The sequence below is a fragment of the Macaca fascicularis genome, chromosome 13 (genome assembly GCF_037993035.2).
Source record: "Macaca fascicularis isolate 582-1 chromosome 13, T2T-MFA8v1.1".
Classification (NCBI taxonomy): Eukaryota; Metazoa; Chordata; class Mammalia; order Primates; family Cercopithecidae; genus Macaca; species Macaca fascicularis.
In genome coordinates, this window is record NC_088387.1 from 1,946,854 (window position 1) to 1,967,238 (window position 20,385).

The following is a 20,385-nucleotide window of genomic DNA, read 5'->3' on the forward strand; positions in this document are numbered from 1 at the left end:
ATGTGGTCTAAAAAGGGGAGGAACCCTCAGTTCTGGGAATTGCCCATCCCTTTCCTGGAAAACTCATAATCCACCCCTTAGTTAGCATATAATCAAGAAAATACTATACCAGCAGCCCTTGGTATAGTAGCTGCTCTGCCTATGAAGTAGCCATTCTTCATTTTTGCTTTTTTTTGAGACAGAGTCTTGCTCTGTCACCCAGGGTGGGGTGCAGTGGCTCGATCTTGGCTCACTACAACCTCTGCTTCCCGGGTTCCAGCAATTCTCCTGCCTCACCTTCCCAAGTAGCTGGGATTACAGGCACACACCACCACGCCCGACTAATTTTGGTATTTTTAGTAGAGATGGAGTTTTGCCATGTTGGCCAGGCTGATCTTGAACTCTGAACCGCAGGCGATCCACCCGCGTTGGCCTCCCAAAGCGCTAAGATTACAGGCATGAGCCACCGTACCCAGCCTATTCGCTTACTTTTTAAATAAACTTGCTTTCACTTTACTCTATGGATTTGCTTCCAATTCTTTTTATTTTTGAGATGGAGTTTCTCTCTTGTTGCCCAGGCTACAGGGCAGTGGCGCAATCTCAGCTCACTGCAACCTCCACCTCCCGGTTTCAAGCGATTCTCCTGCCTCAGCCTCCATATCTGGCTGATTTTTGTATTTTTTGTAGAGACGGGGTTTTGCCATGTTAGCCAGGCTGGTCTTCAACTCCTGACCTCAGGTGATCCACCCGCCTCAGCCTCCCAAAGTGCTGGCATTACAGGCATGAGCCACTGCGTCCATTTTTTTTTTTTTTTTTTTTTTGAGATGGAGTCTCACTGTGTCGCCCAGGCTGGAGTGCAGTGGTGCCATCTCAGCTCACTACAACCTCTGCCTCCCAAGGTCAAGCAATTCTCGTCTCAGCCTCTTGAGCAGACCGGACTACAGGTGTCCACCATCACGCTCCGCTAACGTTTTTGTAATTTTAGTAGAGATGGGGTTTCACCATGTTGGTCAGGCTGGTCTGGAACTCCTGACCTCAAATGATCCACCTGCCTCAGCCTCCCAAAGTGCTGGGATTACAGCCATGAGCCGCCACGTCTGGCCCCAATTCTTTCTCGTGCAAGATCCAAGAACCCTCTCTTGGGGCCTATATCAGGACCCGTTTCCCATAACACGGTTTCTGTAGCATCCGGCCCACAGCCAGCACAGTGCCTGCCGTGGTGCTGAGCTCGCCAGAGATTCTCCGTGACGCTCCCCGAATTAAGCTGCTGAATGGGTCTGAACTACAAGCCGACAGTGCCCTGGGTGAGGCAGGCAGCTCGACTCACCTTGTAGATGTGGCCCAGGCTGATGTCCAAGGCCACCTCTTGGGGAGCGTCCTGCTCCTTGTTCTCACTCAGGCCAGCCTCGCCTGGAAGCACCCTGCAGTAAGACAACAACAGTGATGACGGGAAACCCAGGACAGGGCAAGGGAGCAGGAGTGAGGCGCAAAGTGGGGCACTGCTGCCCTGAGGCTGCTCATCTGCTGGGCACGGCAAATCCCTCCACACAGATCATCTCACGTTGTTTCTGAGGGCCAGGAATCCAGGGGCAGCTCCGTTGGGTGGTCCTGGCTCGGGGTCTCTCAGATGTTGCCCTCAAGATGTTGGGTGGGGCTGCGGTCACCTGAGCCTGACTGGGCTGAAGGGCCTGCCTCCCGGCTCACTTACCTGGTCACTGATCCGCAGGCCCCAGGGCCTCTCCGCAGGGTTTCTCCACGTGGCCACTGGTTCTCCAAAGCCAGCGGTGAGAAAGAGAGGGAGCGAGAAGATGCCCAGGACAGAGCCACAGCCCTCCATAACCTAACCTTGAAAGTGACATCCCATCTTTTCTGCTGGTCACACAGGCCGAACCTGACTTGGTGGAAGAGGAGGCTACAGAACCGTGTGAACTCTAGGAGCAGGGGATGCATGTGGGGTGCTCCTTGGGGTCTAGTTCCCACATGTTACCACTCAGGTGAGGCCTCCAGCTTTAGTTTTCCAGCACTTGGAAACCAGAAAATCACACTTCCAATCCCCGCAAAGTCCTCGAGTCTTCCCTGGGTCCGCTCCGCAAGGCTGACCCTCCATACACTGCAAAGTGCTCCACATGGTAGCTGTCACAGGGGCTGCCTCACAAGACAGCAAGTATGGCGGAAATCAGAATAGAAACAGCCCTGGAAACCTCCTCCAAAGGTGTCACCCTGAGCTGATGTGCTGTCTGCTGACAAGCCCAGCATGGCATTTTCCCGAGTGCTGGACCCGATCTGGCTGAGCACCAGGTGATGTAAGAGGCCGAGGCTGCGAAAAGAAAAATCCCCCTGCTTTAAAGACCAAGTCACACACAGGGTGGTGAGATGCTTACTTAGGGGGGCCTTGGTGGGTCTTACTGGATGGCAGTCTCATCACCCTTCCCACAAGCCTCCCTCCCAGGCACGCGCTCACAGGATGACAGCCTGGGCACGATCACCTTCACCCTTTCTGTCGCCAAATGAATACTGTTGATTTCAAGTATGTTAAATGAGCTTAGGATGAGGGTCCCCTCTGCTGTCTCACCCCCTTCTCCACTCTTAAAAAAATGGCTTAAGGTTCCTGCTAACAGTGGTAAATGAAGATACTGACGACAACCACACTGCCAATGACAGCAGGCTCCAGGCAGGCCCCTGGCACACGGGGGGAAGAGTGCCGTCCTACAGCTCCTGTGAAGCCTCTGCTCTTCTCCACTTGGCGCTGAGCTCAGAGGGGAAGGAGGAGATCTGTCTCTGAGGTACCAGGAAGTTGGTGCCAACAAACCAAACTTGGTGGGGGAGTGGAGACGGGGGCGGGGCTCAGTCCTTCTCCCAGATTTCAGCATTTATTAGGGCCACAACTGCATGGGTGAGGCTGGCATTTGCACATCTGGGCACAGGCTGTGCCAGTACGTGAAGGGGAGCTCTGGTTCGTACCAGCCTTGAGCGTGTAACACGTGCACCCATAGGCGGGTGTGTTTTCAGGTTTGTCAGCATGGGCAGGCAGCGTCGACGACAAACATCTGCAGGAGAGAGATGCTGCCAAGGGGAGAAGGAACGTTGAAAAGTGTGAGGTGGTGACGCGTGTTCTCTGAGCTGGAGAGGGGAGTGTGGCTGTGGGGAGAGCCCTGTCCTCCTTGGAAAGAAATGTCAGCCTTCCCAAGTGAAGGCCTGGCTGGCCAGAGTTCCGGAACTCGGTGGGCCCACAGGCTCATGGGCAATATAATGGGGTCCTCTAATCCGTGCCCTTCGGAGGAATGATCTGACTGAACTGCTGGCATCCGCGGCCGCCGTTCTGAGATGCAGCATCGGACGATCCCCCATCAGCTGCCGGCAAGGGGCTGCCAGCAAGGGGTCACAGCCAGGGAATTCAACGGCGTATCTGTTATCCCTGCTCCCTTCTTGGGCTCAGCAGGTTAGAGTGAGTTGGGGGTCCCACCACTGGACTCTATGAGCAAAGCAGCTTCATCGGTCCCACGCCTGGCTCCAGGGTCTGTGGCCAGCAACCAGGAACTGGGCTTCTGTCTCAGAGACACTGTTCAATACTCATTAACCTTATGAGGGACACGTCATTGACCTCTACCCAGGTCTCCGCATCTTCCCCCAAAAGTTGAAAACATAATGAAGTTACCATCTGTATGGCATTCCGACGTCCTCAGAGGGAAGACGGCAGGTAGTGTATGAGAACCACTGCCGCCTTAACCAAGAGCTGCCTCCTCAACCAGTTGCCCCCGCGCTTGATAGGACGTCCGGTCAACGTGTTAACTGTCGTGTATTTCCCTCTTTGGCCTCTGCACCAGGCTGCTCCTTTGAAAACCAAGTGGCTGGCAGGGCGCGGTGGCTCATGCCTGTAATCCCAGCACTCTGGGAGACCGAGGCAGGCAGATCACCTGAGGTCAGGAGTTCGAGACCAGCCTGGCTGACATGGTGAAACCCCATCTCTACTAAAAATAAAAAAAAAAAAAAAAAAATTAGCAGGCATGGTGGCATGCACCTGTAATCCCAGGTACTCAGGAGGCTGAGGCAGGAGAATTGCTTTAACCCAGACGCAGAGGTTGCAGTGAGCTGAGATTGTACCACCGCACTCCAGCTTGGGCAACAAGAGTGAAACTCTGTCTCAAAGAAAAAGAAAAAGAAAAAGAAAACCAAATGGCCAAGGCTTCTGGCACCAGGAAGCAGCTCCAGGCTTTTGGTCTTCAGCGGCCAGGCCCGTGCATCGGAGCAGGCTCTAACTTCAGCTGGGCTCGGCAGCAGGAACAGCCTTGGAGGACCATGCACAGCTACCTAAGGACCTCCCTTGTGCTCCTGGGGGAGATGGGGGCACCTGGCAAGGCCCATTCTGTGTAGCAACGTGGGCACGAGCCCCTCTGAGGATGCTGACGAGCTCCCCCACCACCCTCTTCCCATTCATATCCACGCTCCATCCTTTCCCCGAGACGTCCTCCCATTTCCCCTCCCCAGTCTCATGACTGAGCAGAGGGCCACTGTTTCCAACAAGGTGGATGCCAGGGGATCTGCACGGCCTAGCTGTGGAAGGACCACATCTTTCTGAACGGAAATCCAGAAGCACTAGATAGGAGATGGTGATGGCCTTTAAGGAAATCCGAGATCAGGAAGACATGGTGGAAGACTTGTCTCAGAGCAACTACAGACAGAGCCCAGTCACGGTGGGGCCACGCACAGATGTCTGAATCCCTCATTTTGAGCCCTGGCCATTGTGAGGTGCTGTGGGTAGCCCAGGAGAAGCCCCAGAGGCATCTGTTCCCCTGGATGGAGGCATCCCTGGAAGTCAGCAGAAAAGAGGCGCCTGGGCGGAGCCAGCTCGCCCAAGACAGCCTCTGAGTTGGTGAGGAGCCAGGACAAGCAGGACCACAGGGAGAAGATGGCCTGCCGTTTCTCTTATGGCCCATGTATCCATGAAGGATGCCGTGCCCTTGGGGAGGAGATGCTGGAACCTCCTTGATGCTTCCTGAATACCCCAGAGGGGTCACCCTCCAATCCATGACACAAGCAGCAGTCCAGGAAACCTACCCAGGCATTTTCGCCATCCTCCTATCCTGAGGAAGACACAGGGCAGGAGCTCCAAGCATGAAAGCCTTTCCAGCCCTGAGGGGCTTGGCAGGTGGTCCCCAGCCTGCTCCCAGAGCCAGGGGCAGGGAATTCACCCCTGTGGCTGTCAGTCAGGTCCTTGAGGGCAGTTCTGAATCCTCTGATGGGAAATGGTGTCACCAGCCAGGCCAACGTTCTGGGGCCCAGAGGTAGATATTACAGTGTGTCTGGGACATGACATGAGGCCCTGGCAGCTCCCTGGGCCCTGATCTAGGACAACACAGCCCTGCTTTCCTCCCACACGAAGCTGAGCTGCGTCTGGGAAAGCTGAAGTCTGCGCAGTGGGGTTTGTGCTCCCGAGTACTTAAGAAGAGGTGTTTAAAGGGCCACAGTTCCCATCCCTCCTGCCCACTCCGCCTCTGGAGACAACAGACTTGTCCCGCAGCATGAAGGGCAGGCCGCAGTCAAATCCTGGGAGAACCGGGAGGCAGTGGGGGAAGCAGCTCTTTGCAGAGTGGAGCAAGAGCCGGTGGCTATGTCTCCAGTACCGCCTCCCACTCCCAGGAGGACACAGGGACACTCATCACAGCAGTCACAAGTGGCTCTTCTGGACTCCACGGCCCCTGCCTGCCTCAGACGTTCATTTGTTTTTCTGAGTGTAATTCTCTGCCCCGCTCATCCAAGACGGTGTGCGACTGCAGCTCTGTGCCAGGAGGAGGCAAGCGGCTCATTACACCAGACATGGAGCTGCGAGCTCCGGGAGGGAAAGGGGCAGGAGCGCGGCAGGCTGGCACATGTGTGGGGTATTTATAGCAGAGCCAAGTGCGGGTTGGCTTGGCAGACAATTGCTAAACACAGTCGTGGAACAGGTTCTTAGGAGAGCTCCCACTTTCCATGCAGAGGAACATCTGCCCGCTGAGGCGAGGGAAGGGGGGCCTGGCACCTCCTGGGGCTGAGAGATTGTCAGTGGGAAGCACGGGGTGGGGGGCGGGGAGCATCCTATACGACAGCCCCTCCAGGCTTCAAAACACTCTGTTCCATCTCAAATCACCTTCTCCAAGGGTTCCAGAGAGTCTGGATGTGCTAAAATGTGCAGAACAAGATGATGATGTATAACACTTTTACGACCTTAAGCTAAGTCACCATCCGCCTACCAGAGCTACTTATGCATCACGTGGCGCTCCTCCCCGCAGGCAGGGACCAGGCAAAGGCAAATGACCATGACTGTCCACCAGCAAGCCAGCCCGGGGCTCAACGGGGGCACTCACAACACAGAACTGAGGGCTGTGGGAACGGAAAAGCATGCCCCGCTGTTCCCAAGCGGATACCAGGTAGGGGCCAAACAAGTGGCTTGAAGAGACTCAAGGGACTGGGATGTGTCTGCAAGGATATTAACCAGGCTTTGAAGTCTGGGTTTCACCAGAGAGGAGCAGGCAGCAGAGGCTGAGTCAGAAAGTGCCAAAAACAGGCTCGTCCATCCTGGGGGCTTCCCATCTCCCCGAGGCTGGGAGCAAGGAAATTCCTTCTTGGTGTGATACTCACATCCACAGGTGGGGGTGTGTGGTTGTTCTGCAATTCCCTACACATGGGAAAGAGCCTGAGTCCAGCACCTTCCAAACAAACAAGACAACAGGTGGCTGGGTGTGGGGTGGCTCATACCTGTAACCTTAGCACTTTGGGAGGCCGAAGCAGAAGGATCCCTTGAGCCTAAGAGTTCAAGACCAGCCTGGACAACATATGGAGACCCCCCCAACCTCTACACAAAATTAAAAAATTAGCCAGGCGTGGTGGTGCGTGCCTGTAGTGGCAGCTACTCAGGAGGCTGAGGTGGGAGGATCACTTGAGCCTGGGAGGTGGAGGCTGCAGTGAGCTATGATTGTACCACTGTATTCCAGTCTGGGTGACATGAAGACGCTGTCTCTTAAAAAGAATGAAAGAAAAAGGCAGTGAGGAAGGAGAAGTACTCACCTGCCACCGTGCCAAAAGGGCCCCAGAGGGTACAGGGCGGAACTGTGGGCACCCAGGCTGTGGAATGCCTCCCTGACCTCTTGCAGTGAGGGGCACCACAGGTGCATGTCTTCACCTGTCAGGCCAAAGGGGACAGAGAGTTAGAGCGGGGAACAGAGGGCAGGGCGCACCGCTCCCACGAAAAGGGCTGGCCGTGACCCCTGGCCCAGGGTAACCAGTGTTTGCCTTCTCTGACACCACAGGTATTATCTGGAGAAATGAAGCAACTGGTGGTTTCCAAGCACTTCCAGAGCTTTGTGAATGTCAATGTTTTCCTGAATGTTCTCTTACCTGGTCTTCAAGGTATGGCTGCACTTGGGACAACTGCTCCCTGACCATCTGGCCATCCACATCAGGCAGTGGTCAGGGTGCTCGGCTGCCCACAGCCAAGTGGCACGAAGAGTCCTGTGCCACAGGCCCCGAGCTACAAGGCTCACTGGACACCAGGTTCACATCCTTAGACTCTGCGGCAAAGCACTGAGGCCGGCGCTCCAGCCCACTGTGGCCTCTGCAGCACTCTTGCTGCTGCAACATTTAGGTGTTCCCCGTCTGCCATCCCTGCTGGGAGCACACCTCACCTGCCTCCCACAGCCTGGGGTATGTCTCCCCAGCAAGTGTGCGCTGTGGGGACCAGCTTCCCCTGACTGATTTAACCAAACATCCATGATAAAGTCTGATGACATCAGACAGGTGCAGTGGCTCACACCTGTAATCCTAGCACTTTGGGAGGGCGAGGCAGGCAGATCGCCTGAACTCAGGAGTTCGAGACTAGCCTGGGCAACATAGTGAAACCCTGTCTCTACTAAAATACAAGAGAAATTAGCTGGGCATGACGGCATGCGCCTGTAGTCCCAGGTATTCAGGAGGCTGAGGCAGGATAATTGCTTGAACTCGGAGGCAGAGGTTGTAATGAGCTGAGATCGGGCCACTGCACTCCAGCACGCCAGCCTGGGCGACAGAGTGAGACTCCGTCTCTCCAAAAACAAACAAAAAAAAATCTGACCACATCAACAAACAGGAGGAACCTTACATACTCAGGAGATTTTTTTTCTGTCAGACTACTTAAGGACATTCTTACAAGCAGGAGAGTAGAAACATAAAAAAGAATGTGTCCAGGCATCTTCTCTAAGGATGGCTGCCCAAGACCTCCCACCCACGTGTTCTCTGCACCGTGAGCTCCCACACCCCATCCAGGAGCAGAGCCTACGTTTCCACACTGCTCTCATTCCTCAACATTATCCAACTTAGCAGTTGACTTGCTTCTCCTTCTGTCTCTCCCCAGTACAACAGGAGTCCTGCAAGGGCAGGGGCCACATCTGTGTTGGTCATCTCTACAGGCCCCATGCCTAAAACCGTGGCCAGTGCGTGGAAGAATTAGAATGAACGAACGGAGAGAATTCAAACCAAATCTGACCAAGTAGTACACAGCTAAGAGGGTGTTTACGTGCCTCCAAAGCTCATATGTTGAAATTTAATCCCAAGTGTGATAGCATCAAGAGGTGGGGCCTCTGGGAGGAAAATTAGGTCATGAGAATGGAGCTCTCACAAATGGGGTCAGTGCCCTGGTAAAGAAAGGAGGTCTGAGGGAGCTGGTTGCCCCTTTTACCCCTCTGCCATGTGAGGAATTGGCCAGAAGACCTCATCTCCGGGGCAGAGAGCAGCTCTCACCAGACGCCAAATTTGCTAGTGCCTTGATCTTGGACTTCCCGGCCTCCAGAACTGTAAGCAATCAATTTCCCAGTTTATCAATTACCCAGTCTAAGGTGCTTTGTCATGGCAGCTCAAATGGACCAAGACAGGGAGACTGACAAGTCCTAAGATGGGCTGGCACTATCCAGGAGGCAGATGTTAAATTTGACAGCGGGTAGGGCATCAGAATCAAGAACCTGGAAGCTGGGTGAGGGACACATCAGAAGCACATACTTGAGCCTTCACCATTCAGGAGGGTGAGCGCCCCACCCTGAGGACCCTCTTCAGCACACTCCACTGTGTTCAGGAACTAGCCAGGTGTGGAAGGTAAAGAGGCAAGCTAGAGGAGACCTGGACCTCAAGGAGCTCACGGTCTAGGAGGCACAGGAGCCAGATCAAGAAATACATGTCAATGTCTTTATGCAAAAATCGAAGCAGGTAAAAGGTACAGAGCCTTCTCCGAGGGGCGGGTGTTACCTGGGGGTGGTGAGGGGACAAGACAAGGAACATGAAATGTGGAAGGTGGAATGGGAACGTCTCTTTTCTGACAGAGACAGAAAAGACGGAGGCAGGGCAGCAGAAAGCAGCATGGCATGTCCAGACGGAGGCAGAGCAGGCACAGAGCAGGGACGGCTGCAGCGGGTGGGGACTGCTGCAAGGACCACTGCAAGAACCAGTTTCCTAAGCTCCCCGGAAAGTGCTGGCAACAGTCCTGCCCAGCTGCAGTGCTGGCAGACGGCAGGATGGCGGACAGAGGGTCTCTGAAACCTGCCCAAGGACATTTCTTCGGCAGGCATCGAGTGTCTCTCTTTGGAAATGTATATGGGTCGAGACTTAGCAAACAAGTAATTAGACTCTTGGAGGAGGAAAAACTTTCTTGTTTGTTTTTTTTTTCCTCTCTTGGGCAACTTAACAAGTAAAGAGTGGTAATGATACCCCTTACTCGCCTCACAAACGAGCTGGGAAGAATGAAGTCTGCAAAACACAATGAGACTCCGCTGGAAAGAGAGAACTGTTCACCAGGGCCTTCGGGGGACTGTGCACGTATGTGCATGCACCTGTGGGCGGGCAGATGAACTTTCCAGGGAGGGAAAGACAATCAACCTAGGGCGAGGCCCCAGGAGGCCCAGGTGGGCTGGAACCTCCTGCCAGCAGCCTCAGACCCAAAGGGGGTAGTGGCTGCCTCCCCTCGAGATCCCCGTCGCAGCCCACACAGGGGCATCTTCTGCTGTGAAACCCCCTGACTCACAGGCAGCAGTGCCCACTCTGCCAGCCTCCACCCGGACACCATCCCGTCCCCCCTTCTCCCACCCAGCAACCGCTCCACGGAACAGCACAAGCCAGGCCAAGGTGTCAGGAGCAGGGTCAGAGGAGGGGCCTGGGAGGCCTCGGGACAATTCAGTCTCCATCAGCAGCCCTGGAGGCTGGTGACTTGAGGACAAGAAAATACCACTCCAGAGCCCATAATTAACACTGCCTAGAAGTGGGCCATGCCCTCAGCTTTTCCTGAGCTCTGTTTGTCCCCATGAGGGCTTTCTGGGGAGCTGACACAGAGGAAACTCAGACGCCAGGCTGCCAGGCTCCAACTCCCCAACTCAGTTCCTCCAGGCACAGAACAGTCGTTTTAGGTCATGCCCAGGGGAGCACCAGAGCACTGTGTCTTTTAAAATGCCAGCATGGGCTGGGCATGGTGGCTCATGCCTGTAATCCCAGCACTTTGGGAGGCCGAGGTGGGTGGATCACCTGAGGTCAGGAGTTAGAGACCAGCCTGGTCAGCATGGTGAAACCCTGTCTCTACTAAAAGTACAAAAAAAAAAAAAAAAAAAAAAAAAAAAATTAGCCGGACGTGGTGGTGGGCACCTGTAATCCCAGTTACTTAGGAGGCTGAGGCAGGAGAATTGCTTCAACCCAAGAGGCGAAGGTTGCAGTGAACTGAGATTGTGTCACTGCACCCCAGCCTGAGCAACAGAGAGAGATTCCGTCTCAAAAAAAAAAAAAAAAAAAAAAAAGCCAGTGTGAACAGCCCAAAGCCTCTGGGCTCTGTGTGGAGGCCGTGCTTCTGCAGCTGTCCCTTTAGGTTACTCTTCTGGGATGGAACTGACGCTTGGCGGTGTGGGAGGGGACAGAGGAAGAAAATCGTCAGGCCTAAAATAAAAGTGACTTTTCCATCTGTGTCGTGGAAGAAGCTGTTAATTCACTACCGTTCTCCTGGCACCCCTTACATGGAATTGGAAATCCATGCACATCCCAAGAACCTCTTCGGCCACTGGAAGTGCCAGCCTCGGCTCCAAGACCAGGCTCCTGCCCCACTTCTGGGCCTCCCTCGTGCCCCCCCATTCTCATCCTGGGCCTTAGGGCTTTGGCAGCAGGAGATGGAGTCTGCAGGCTCTGTTCTTATTCTTCCCAACCCCCACATCAAACAGCGAATGAGCTTTGGTGGGTGGCTGCACTGGGAGGGCCAAGCAGCACCATCTGCCTGAGTTCTCGTTCTCTGAACCCGAGATACCATAGGAGGCGGGGAGGTCCCCATCAGCCTTAATGGCAAGGGGCCAGGAGGCTGGTTCCTAAAGGAAAGCAAGCTACCCACCCCACTGAGTCCGATCCTAGCTGGAGTACAGGCCTCACAATGTTTACAGGAGGCTTAAAATCCAATTCTTTCGTATCCTCCCCGATCTAATCACTTATCTTCCTGCAGCACTTTTGTACTTAAATTTAAACTTGTTTCAATATTGCCAGCTTTAGTCAATTAGCTTTAGCTTTAGTCATTTCAACTGTGCATTCACTCAGCAAATGGCAAGCAAACACCAGGTGCCATTCTAAATGCCGGGGACCCAGCGGTGAACAGAACAAAGCAGCCCTGCTCTCAGGGTGCTGGCATTGGGTGGGGGACATGCAACACACACACGAAAGATACATACACACAATGATGCTGGTTGGCATCCGTGGCTTGGAGGAAGGGTGGTCAGGGGACGCTGGAGCACTGAGGGACTTGGGGAGCCTGGTAGAGACCTGAGGCCAGGGAGCACTGCTGTCTTCTAGGTTGAGCAAGGAGCCCAGGGTGCTGGAGTGGGTGCAAGGCCCAGGGGCTAGGAGTGAGTATGGAGAGGCAGGTGGGGGAGAGAGAGAGGCAGATCAGCCGTCCTGGAAGACTGGGGCAAGGACCAGGGATGAAGAGAAGCCACAGGACTTGAAAACAGGGAGTGTCATAATCAAAGGGAGCCAGGTCCTCAACAACAACAAAAAAAACAACAAAATCCTGTATCCCCAAACTATGGCATGTTCATTTCTGATTTTAAAAACATGCACATTTTGTTGCTCCTGATGACAGTGTGAGCACAGGATGCAAGCAGACCGGCGTTCTCTCAAAGACTGACGCTGCCTCTCCCTGTGAAAACCGTGTGTCTAGGGGGACTGAGAAATGCTGACCACTTGCTGTTCCTGGTCTCTCTTTCACCGGCTCTTTTCCAGAGCTGTACCCACTTTCTTTTGGAACCTTCTTTTTGTTTCTTCTCTACTCTGCAGCCAGCTCCGAGGGTGCCTTCATTTTCCTGTTTCTCCCCACTCACCCTGAGCCCAAGGCCTTTTCTGTGGTGCCGTGAACAACCTCCCTACCTTGCTGTAACCAACTCTGCGCCCGCCAACACCATCTCTATAGGCCCCGGCCTGCTTATTCATAGGAATGTGTACAGGGCGGGTGATGCCATCTCCAGGGCACCTCTCCGTTCCCCTGCCCTTCCGTAACTCACACCACTGCCTGGTGTCACCTAATACCAGCAAGCACTCGGGGCCCCCGGTGTCTGGGACAGAGCGACATTGTGCCAAACCACAGAACCACTCATATCTGCTAGAATTAGGTTTGGCTACGAACAATAAAAAGGACCAAAATCAAAAAACAAAAACAAAAACAAAAGAAAAAAAACCACCCGGCCTTCAAAAAGCTAGAATTTTATTCTTTGACAAAAAAGAAGTCTGCAGGTAGGCAGGTCACAGCCGGTGCAGAGACCCCACTGCACCTACAGGATCTCAGGAGCCCGTCTTTCCGCTGTGCTGTTCTTAGCATGTGTCTCTCATGCTCAAGGTCACAGCATGGTCCAGCACGGCTGGTCGAGGCCCAGCTGTTACGCCTCAGCTCCAGGCAATAGCCTTCTCACCTGGCCACCTAAGCATGCATTCTTGGTTGTTTTTAAGGATACAGGGCTCCCTCAGTATGACTCAGGAAGGTAGTAGTAGCAAACCACCCTCCCAAGTTTGGAAAGCAAAAGGTTCAGACGGATTTAGACTTAACCTAAGAGTTTTCCAGTGATGTCCATGAATGAATGATCTACCAGATTCTCTCCCACTTTGGATTTTTGGGTTTTGTTTTTATTTTTGTTTGGAGACGGAGTCTTGCTCTGTCGCCCAGGTTGGAGTGCAGTGGCTTGATCTCGGCTCACTGCAACCTCTGCCTCCCGGGTTCAAGCAATTCTCCTGCCTCAGCCTCCCAAGTAGCTGGGATTACAGGCGCACATCACCACACTGGCTTATTTTTTGGTATTTTTAGTAGAGACGGGGTTTCACCATGTTGGCCAGGCTGGTCTCGAACTCTTGACCTCAGGTGATCTGCCCGCCTCGGCCTCCCAAAGTGCTGGGATTACAGGTGGGTGCCACTGTGCCCCGCCAGCCCCAGTTTGGATTTTTGAACTGGAGGGTTTTGGAATATGCCTGCTCTCCGGAATAATATGAAACAGAGAAATCAAATGCTAGCAAGGAAGTGGAGCAACAGGAACTTTCTTTTTTTCCCTGAGACGGAGTCTTGCTCTGTCTCCCAGGCCGGAGTGCAGTGGCGCGATCTTGGCTCACTGCAAGCTCCGCCTCCCAGAGCCACAGGAACTTTCACTCATTGCTGGTGAGAATGTAAAATGGAAGTTTTGGAAAATAGTCTGCTTGCTTCTTACAAAGCTAAACAGACTCAGCCGGATGCAGTGGCTCACGCCTGTAATCCCAGCACTTTGGGAGGCCGAGACGGGCAGATCACAAGGTCAGGAGATCGAGGCCATCCTGGCTAACACGGTGAAACTCCGTTTCTACTAAAAAAATACAAAAAACTAGCCAGGCGAGGTGGCGGGCGCCTGTAGTCCCAGCTACTCGGGAGGCTGAGGCAGGAGAATGGCGGGAACCTAGGAGGCAGAGCTTGCAGTGAGCCGAGATGGTGCCACTGCACTCCAGCCCGGGTGACGGTGAGACTCCATCTCAAAAAAAAAAGGCTAAACAGACTCTTACCATACGACCCAGCAATTGTGCTCCTTGATATTTCCTCAAATAAACTGTAAATTTACGCCCACACAAAAAGCTGTAGTCATGTTTATAGCAGCTTTATCCAAAATTCTCAGAAATTGGAGGCAAACAACACGACCTTCAAGAGATGAACAAATAAACTATGGTGCAACTACGTAATGGAATATTATTCAGCAATAAAAAAGGAAGGAGCTATCGAGCCACAAAAAGGCATAGAAAAACCTGGAATGCTTATTGCTGAGTGAAAGCAGCCAATGTGAAAAGACAACATACTGTGTGATTCCAACTACAGGATATCTGAAAAAAGGCAAACCTATAGAGACAGTGACAATAGCAGTGCTTGCCAGGAACTTGGGTGGGGCGGGGGGGTAGGGGGAGGATAGGATGAACAGGTAGAACTCAGGACATTTTTAGGGCAATAAAGCTATTCCGTATGACACACTAAGGATGAACACATCTATACTATACTTTTTTTTTTGTGAGACGGGGTCTCACTCTGTCTCCCAGGCTGGAGTGTAATGGCATAATCTCGGTTCTCTACAACCTCTGCCTCTCCAATTCAAGCAATTCTCCTGCCTCAGCCTCCCAAGTAGCTGGGACTACAGGCGTGCACCACCATGCCCAGCTAATTTTTGTACTTTTTTAGTAGACAGGGGGTTTCGCCACGTTGTCCAGGCTGGTCTTGAACTCCTGACCTCAGGCGATCCGCCTGCCTCGGCCTCGCAAAGTGCCAAGATTACAGGTGTGAGCCACCACGCCTGGTCATTTGTTAAAATCCATAGAACTGCACAACACAACACTAATTTAGGCTATGGACTTCGGTTAATAATGTACTGACATTGTAACATATATACACACTAACATACGATATGTAAATAACAGAGGAAACTGGTGGGTGGCTGGTTGTGCAGAGTGAGTATACAGAAACTCTACTTTCTGATCAAGTTTTTTGTAAGCCCAAAACTGTTCTAAAAATAAAGGCTATTAAAAAAATACAACAACAACAACAAAAGTATTCTTTTTTTTTGAGACAGTCTTGTTTTGTCGCCCAGGCTGGAGTGCAGTGGTGTGATCTCAGCTCACTGCAACCTCTGCCTCCCGGATTCAAGCAATTCTCCTGCCTCAACCTCCCGAGTAGCTGGGATTACCAGCGCCTGCCACCCTACCTGGCTAATTTTTTGTATTTTTAGTAGAGACAGGGTTTCCCCATGTTGGCCAGGCTGGTCTCGAACTCCTGACTTCAGGTGATCCACCCACCTCAGCCTCCCAAAGTGCTGGGATTACAGGCGTGAGCCACCACGCCCGGCCAACAAAAGTATTCTTTAAAAAAATAACAACAGAAGGAGACAGGTCTCCACACACAGTGTCTCAGGCAGAACAGCAGACCCAGCACTGGAAGGGATGATGGTGGTTGTTCTCATCTCAATCAAGGACACAGCTGAGAGCCTAACACAGTGGTTCTCAGACTTGTCTGCATATTTGTTTTTTTTGTTGTTATTTTTTTTGAGACAGAGTCTTGCTCTGTTGCCCAGGCTGGAGTGCAAAGGCACAATCACAGCTCACTGCAGCCTCAACCTCCTGGGCTCAAGTCATTCTCCTGCCTCAGCCTCCAGAGTAGCTGGGACTATAGGCACACACCACCATGCTCAGGTTTTTTTTTTTTTTTTTTTTTTTTTTAGTAGAGACGAGATTTCACTATGTTGCCCAAACCGGCCTGGAACTCTGAACTCAAGCAATCTTCCCGCCTTGTCCTCCCTGAGTGCTGGGATTACAGGTGTGAGCCACCACACCCAGCCTGTTTGCACATGTTGGAATCACTTAGGGAGTGTCAAAAATTACTGCCACCTGTGCCCTACCCCCAGAAATTGTGGTTTAATTAGTCTGGGGTGCGGACTAGGCTTTGGAATTTTATAAAATTTCTAAGTGATTCTAATACACAGCCAAGTTTGGGCTCCACGGAGCTAGGGAAAGCTGTGGCCAGCTCCAGAGCGGTACCCAGGGCCACCCTCCCGTGCTCTGGTGGGTGATGAGGATGGTGGGGGCTGGCAGGAATCCTCAGATGCCAGCCCTGGCTCCCCTCTCGCCACACCTGAGGCCAGCTACCCGTGGCCCACCAGCCCAGGGGCTCTCAGTTCTGGATGCCCACTGGAATCAGCATGGGAGGCTTCAAAATGCCAATGCCCAGGCTGTGCCTCAGACTGATCTCACAGGGCAGGACACAGGCATCATACTTTTTCATGCTCAGCCATAGCTGAAAATTGCCAGGGCCGGAGGATGAGTACTGGGGGAGCTGCAGACATCCTCCGATCAGCGTTTAAAAGTCAAACATTAAGAAGTGTTGGGCTGGGCACAGTGGCTCATACCTATAATCCTCACAAGTTGGGAGGCCCAGGCAGGCAGATCGCTTGAGCCCAGGGGTTTGAGACCAACCTGGGTAACACAGTAACACAGTGAGACCCTGTCTCTATAAAAAATACAAACAAATTAGCCAGTCATGGTGGCACGCACCTGCAGTCCCAGCCACTCGGGACGCTGAGACAGGAGGATCACTTGAGCCCGAGAGGTCGAGGTCATGGCTGCAGGGAGCCCTGATGGCGCCACCACACTCTAGCCCGGGTGACAGAGTGAGACCTTGTCTCGACAACAACAAAGTGCTCTCCAAGTTTAAGTCACTCCAATTTATTTTGCCCCTCATTTTAAAACTGGGGGCTGAGAGGCCTGAGCTGAAGTGGTGGGCAAAGCCCCCATTCTTGCCTGGCCACCTCTCCTGCAGGAGGTTAGCGCACTTGGCCGAAGTCCTCAAAACCCGGAGCGTCTCAGCCCCAGCTCCACGTTAGAATCACCTGCGAGCTTTAAAGATTCCTGGTGACAGGTGCTGTCCTAAGGGAACGAACTCACCTGGGCCTCACCAGCAACCGATGATGTGGTACCTGAGGGTCCCCTTGTACAGGTGGTGGGATGTAGTGGTGGGGACAGGAGCTGAGTGTGCCCCAGGCAGCGAGACTCTGGAGATGCCGGCTGAGCTGGCGTAAAGCATGCATGCCTGTCCCTACAGGGCCAGTGGACCCCAAGTCCTGATGTTAGAGGACCAGAGAGCCCATCAGAGCTTGGCCAGTACACGCAGCTCCACAGCCCACTGGCCACATAGGACCAAAGCAGCCATCTGGAAAAGATGCTGCTGTCCACCAGGAGACCAGTGTTTCTGGAGACCCACCCATTCATACAGCAAAAACCACCTGGGTCCTACCGTGTCCCTGCTCACGTAGCTGCCAGGAACCCAACAGATGACTAAAACTAAAAGCAAAAGAAAAACATGGTCCCCATACTCTTGAGCTCACAACTCATTGGGAGAGACAATATTAATCAAAGAACCCACCATCAACTATGACTAAAGCCACAAGGAGTGGAAGAGGGAGCCAAGCATAGAAGCAAGGGGGCAGCCCACACCCGCAGAGCAGGCCTCCTTGAGAAGGTGATGCTGGAGAAGTCCATAACCCAGAGGAAGAGATGGAGTTAAGAAGAAAGGCGTGGTGACTCACACCTGTAATCTCAGCACTGTGGGAGGCTGAGGCAGGTGGATCACTTGAGGTCAGGAGTTTTGAGACCAGCCTGGCCAACATGGCGAAAACCTGTCTCTACTAAAAATACAAAAACTAGCCAGGCATGGTGGCATGCGCCTGTAATCCCAGCTACGCAGGAGGCTGAGGCAGGAGAATGGTGGGAACCCGGGAGGCAGAAGTTGCAGAGAGCCAAGATCGTGCCACTGCACTCCAGCTTGGGCAACAGAGTGAGACTCCGTCTCAAAAAAAAACAAAACAAAACAAAAAAAAAAAAACAAGGCCAGGCACGGTGGCTCACGCCTGTAATCCCAGCACTTTGGGAGGCCAAAGTGGGCAGATATGAGGTCAGGAGATGGAGACCATTCTGGCTAACACAGTGAAACCCGGTCTCTACTAAAAATACAAAAAATTAGCCGGGCGTGGGGGTGGGCACCCGTAGTCCCAGCTACTTGGGAGGCTGAGGCAGGAGAATGGCGTGAACCCGGGAGGCAGAGCTTGCAGTGAGCCGAGATCGCGCCACTGCACTCTAGCCTGGGCGACAGAGCGAGACTCTGTCTCAAAACAAAACAAAACAAACAAATGAACAAACAAAAAAACAAAGGCAAAGTCAGGGGGCTGCTGCAGGGAGGAGGAGAGTGTCCCAGGTGGAGAGGCTGGCACATGCAAAGGCCCTGTGGCAGAAGGAAGATGGAAGAAAAGACACGCAGGAGGGTCACAGCACAGATAGTCAGAGGGGGTGAGGTACAATGAGCTGGACAAGGGCCGGCTGGCCGCAGAGGAGAGGGCACACATTGCACACACAGCAGGAGCTTGGGCAGGCTTTCCAGCCCCCAACTACCTGTAAAATGAGACAATAATAGTATCTACTTGTAGGGTTGTTGTGGTGATTAAATGAGACAGACCCTAGCACAAATTAAGCTCTCTGGAAATGTTATCTATTATTTTCAATTAAACTGCTTTTATTATCATATCCAAGAATAGTATGTTTTTAAAAAACAGATTATAACGCTGAATTACTGTTATCAAATTCTAATTGGAGACTGTGAAAGGGCTACGCCAAGCACATGACAGCGCTCCAAGGGAGCTGGGCCCTGAGGTCTCCTGGGTAGTCCTTCAAGTGTTTTCCCGCCCATTTGGGTCTAGACCCCATTCTCACAGCACCAGCACGGGGACCGAGTGTGGCAGATCTAGATCCCAGCCCGCCGCTCTGGGCCTGAGGACAATGGGACTAGCCCTGCGGAATCAGGGAGTGAAGGGCAACCAGCATGAGAATGGCATGGGGTCCAGGGCCCAGGCACTCAAGTGCTCCACACATGTGGGCAGCTGCTGCTGCTGCCACCATCACGGAAGACGCAACCTGCAGGTGACAAGGTTGTGGGGCCTCCACTCCGGCGGCTCTGATGCAGCAGGAAGCTGTCCTGCTAACCACAAGAAAGGCAGATTGGGTGAGGCGAGGACACCTCCTAATAAGACGGGGAAGAACAGAGACTGTCAACCTGATAGACAGACTAAAGACTGCTTAAATTTCAAAATAATTATTCCGTGTGAAATGTGCCAGACCCTCCCCACCCACAGCCCACAAAGAGTACCTACTGCGTAATTCCATTTACATAAAATTCCAGAGAACACAAACTAATCTGTAGTGACAGACAGCAGATCAGTGGTTTCCTACAGACAAGAGAGATCAATCACGAAGAGGCACAGGGAAACTTTTGGGGGCCATGGAATATATTTACTAGCTCGTGGCAATGGTTTTATAGGCACATATGTAAGTCAAACGTATACATTATACACTTCAAATGTCTGCAGGTTAATGTATTCAGTTACGTCTCAATTAAGTTTTTTTTTAAAGAAGGATTAGAAATATGTACCAATTTTGGCCGGGCGCGGTGGCTCAAGCCTGTAATCCCAGCACTTTGGGAGGCTGAGGAGGGCGGATCACGAGGTCAGGAGATCGAGACCATCCTGGCTAACACGGTGAAATCCCGTCTCTACTAAAAATACAAAAAACTAGCTGGGCGAGGTGGCGGGCGCCTGTAGTACCAGCTACTCGGGAGGCTGAGGCAGGAGAATGGCGTGAACCCGGGAGGCAGAGCTGGCAGTGAGCCGAGATCGCGCCACTGCACTCCAGCCTGGGCGACAGAGCAAGGCTCTGCCTCAAAAAAAAAAAAAAAGAAATACGTATTAATTTTTTGTTTTTGAATCCCAGTGGCTCATCGCACCTCCAGGACCCCCCACTCGGAAGACTCCTGGTCTAGAAAGCCCCACGTGGCCTGCCTTGTGCAGGCTGGGGCCTCTCCAGACATCAGTGGAGAGAACTGGGAAACTCTGGGAAGAGCAATCAGTACTGGAGGTCATTTCAGATGGATACTAATGTGGCAAAAGAAATACAGTATAGGATGGGCGCGGTGGCTCATGCCTGTAATCCCAGCACTTTGGGAGGCTGAGACGGGCAGATCACGAGGTCAGGAGATCGTGACCATCCTGGCTAACATGGTGAAACCCCGTCTCTACTAAAAATCCAAGAAATTAGCCGGGCGTGGTGGTGGGTGCCTGTAGTCCCAGCTACTCGGGAGGCTGAGGCAGGAGATTGGCGTGAACCCGGGAGGCAGAGCTTGCAGTGAGCCGAGATGGCGCCACTGCACTCCAGCCTGGGCAACAGAGCGAGACTCTGTCTCAAAAACACAAAAAAGAAATACGGTATACATGTATAAACATAAAAATATAGATGAAACGTGGATTGTGCATTAATTTGTTCCCGGAAATAATCACAAGAAACTGTTACTAACGAGTACTTGGGAGG

General features: G+C 52.7%; 1 protein-coding gene across 1 annotated transcript in view; it reads right to left on the bottom strand.

The window, feature by feature from the left end:
* Positions 1–20,385, bottom strand: part of FAM178B (family with sequence similarity 178 member B) — a 100,734-nt gene that overhangs the window by 46,320 nt on the left and 34,029 nt on the right. Inside the window, exons 8-9 of the mRNA XM_015433175.4 lie at positions 7,021–7,135; positions 1,307–1,400 (exon numbers count right to left, since the gene is read on the bottom strand). Of these exons, the coding sequence (XP_015288661.3) occupies positions 1,307–1,400; positions 7,021–7,135 (209 nt within the window). The remainder of the gene's footprint in view (positions 1–1,306; positions 1,401–7,020; positions 7,136–20,385) is intronic.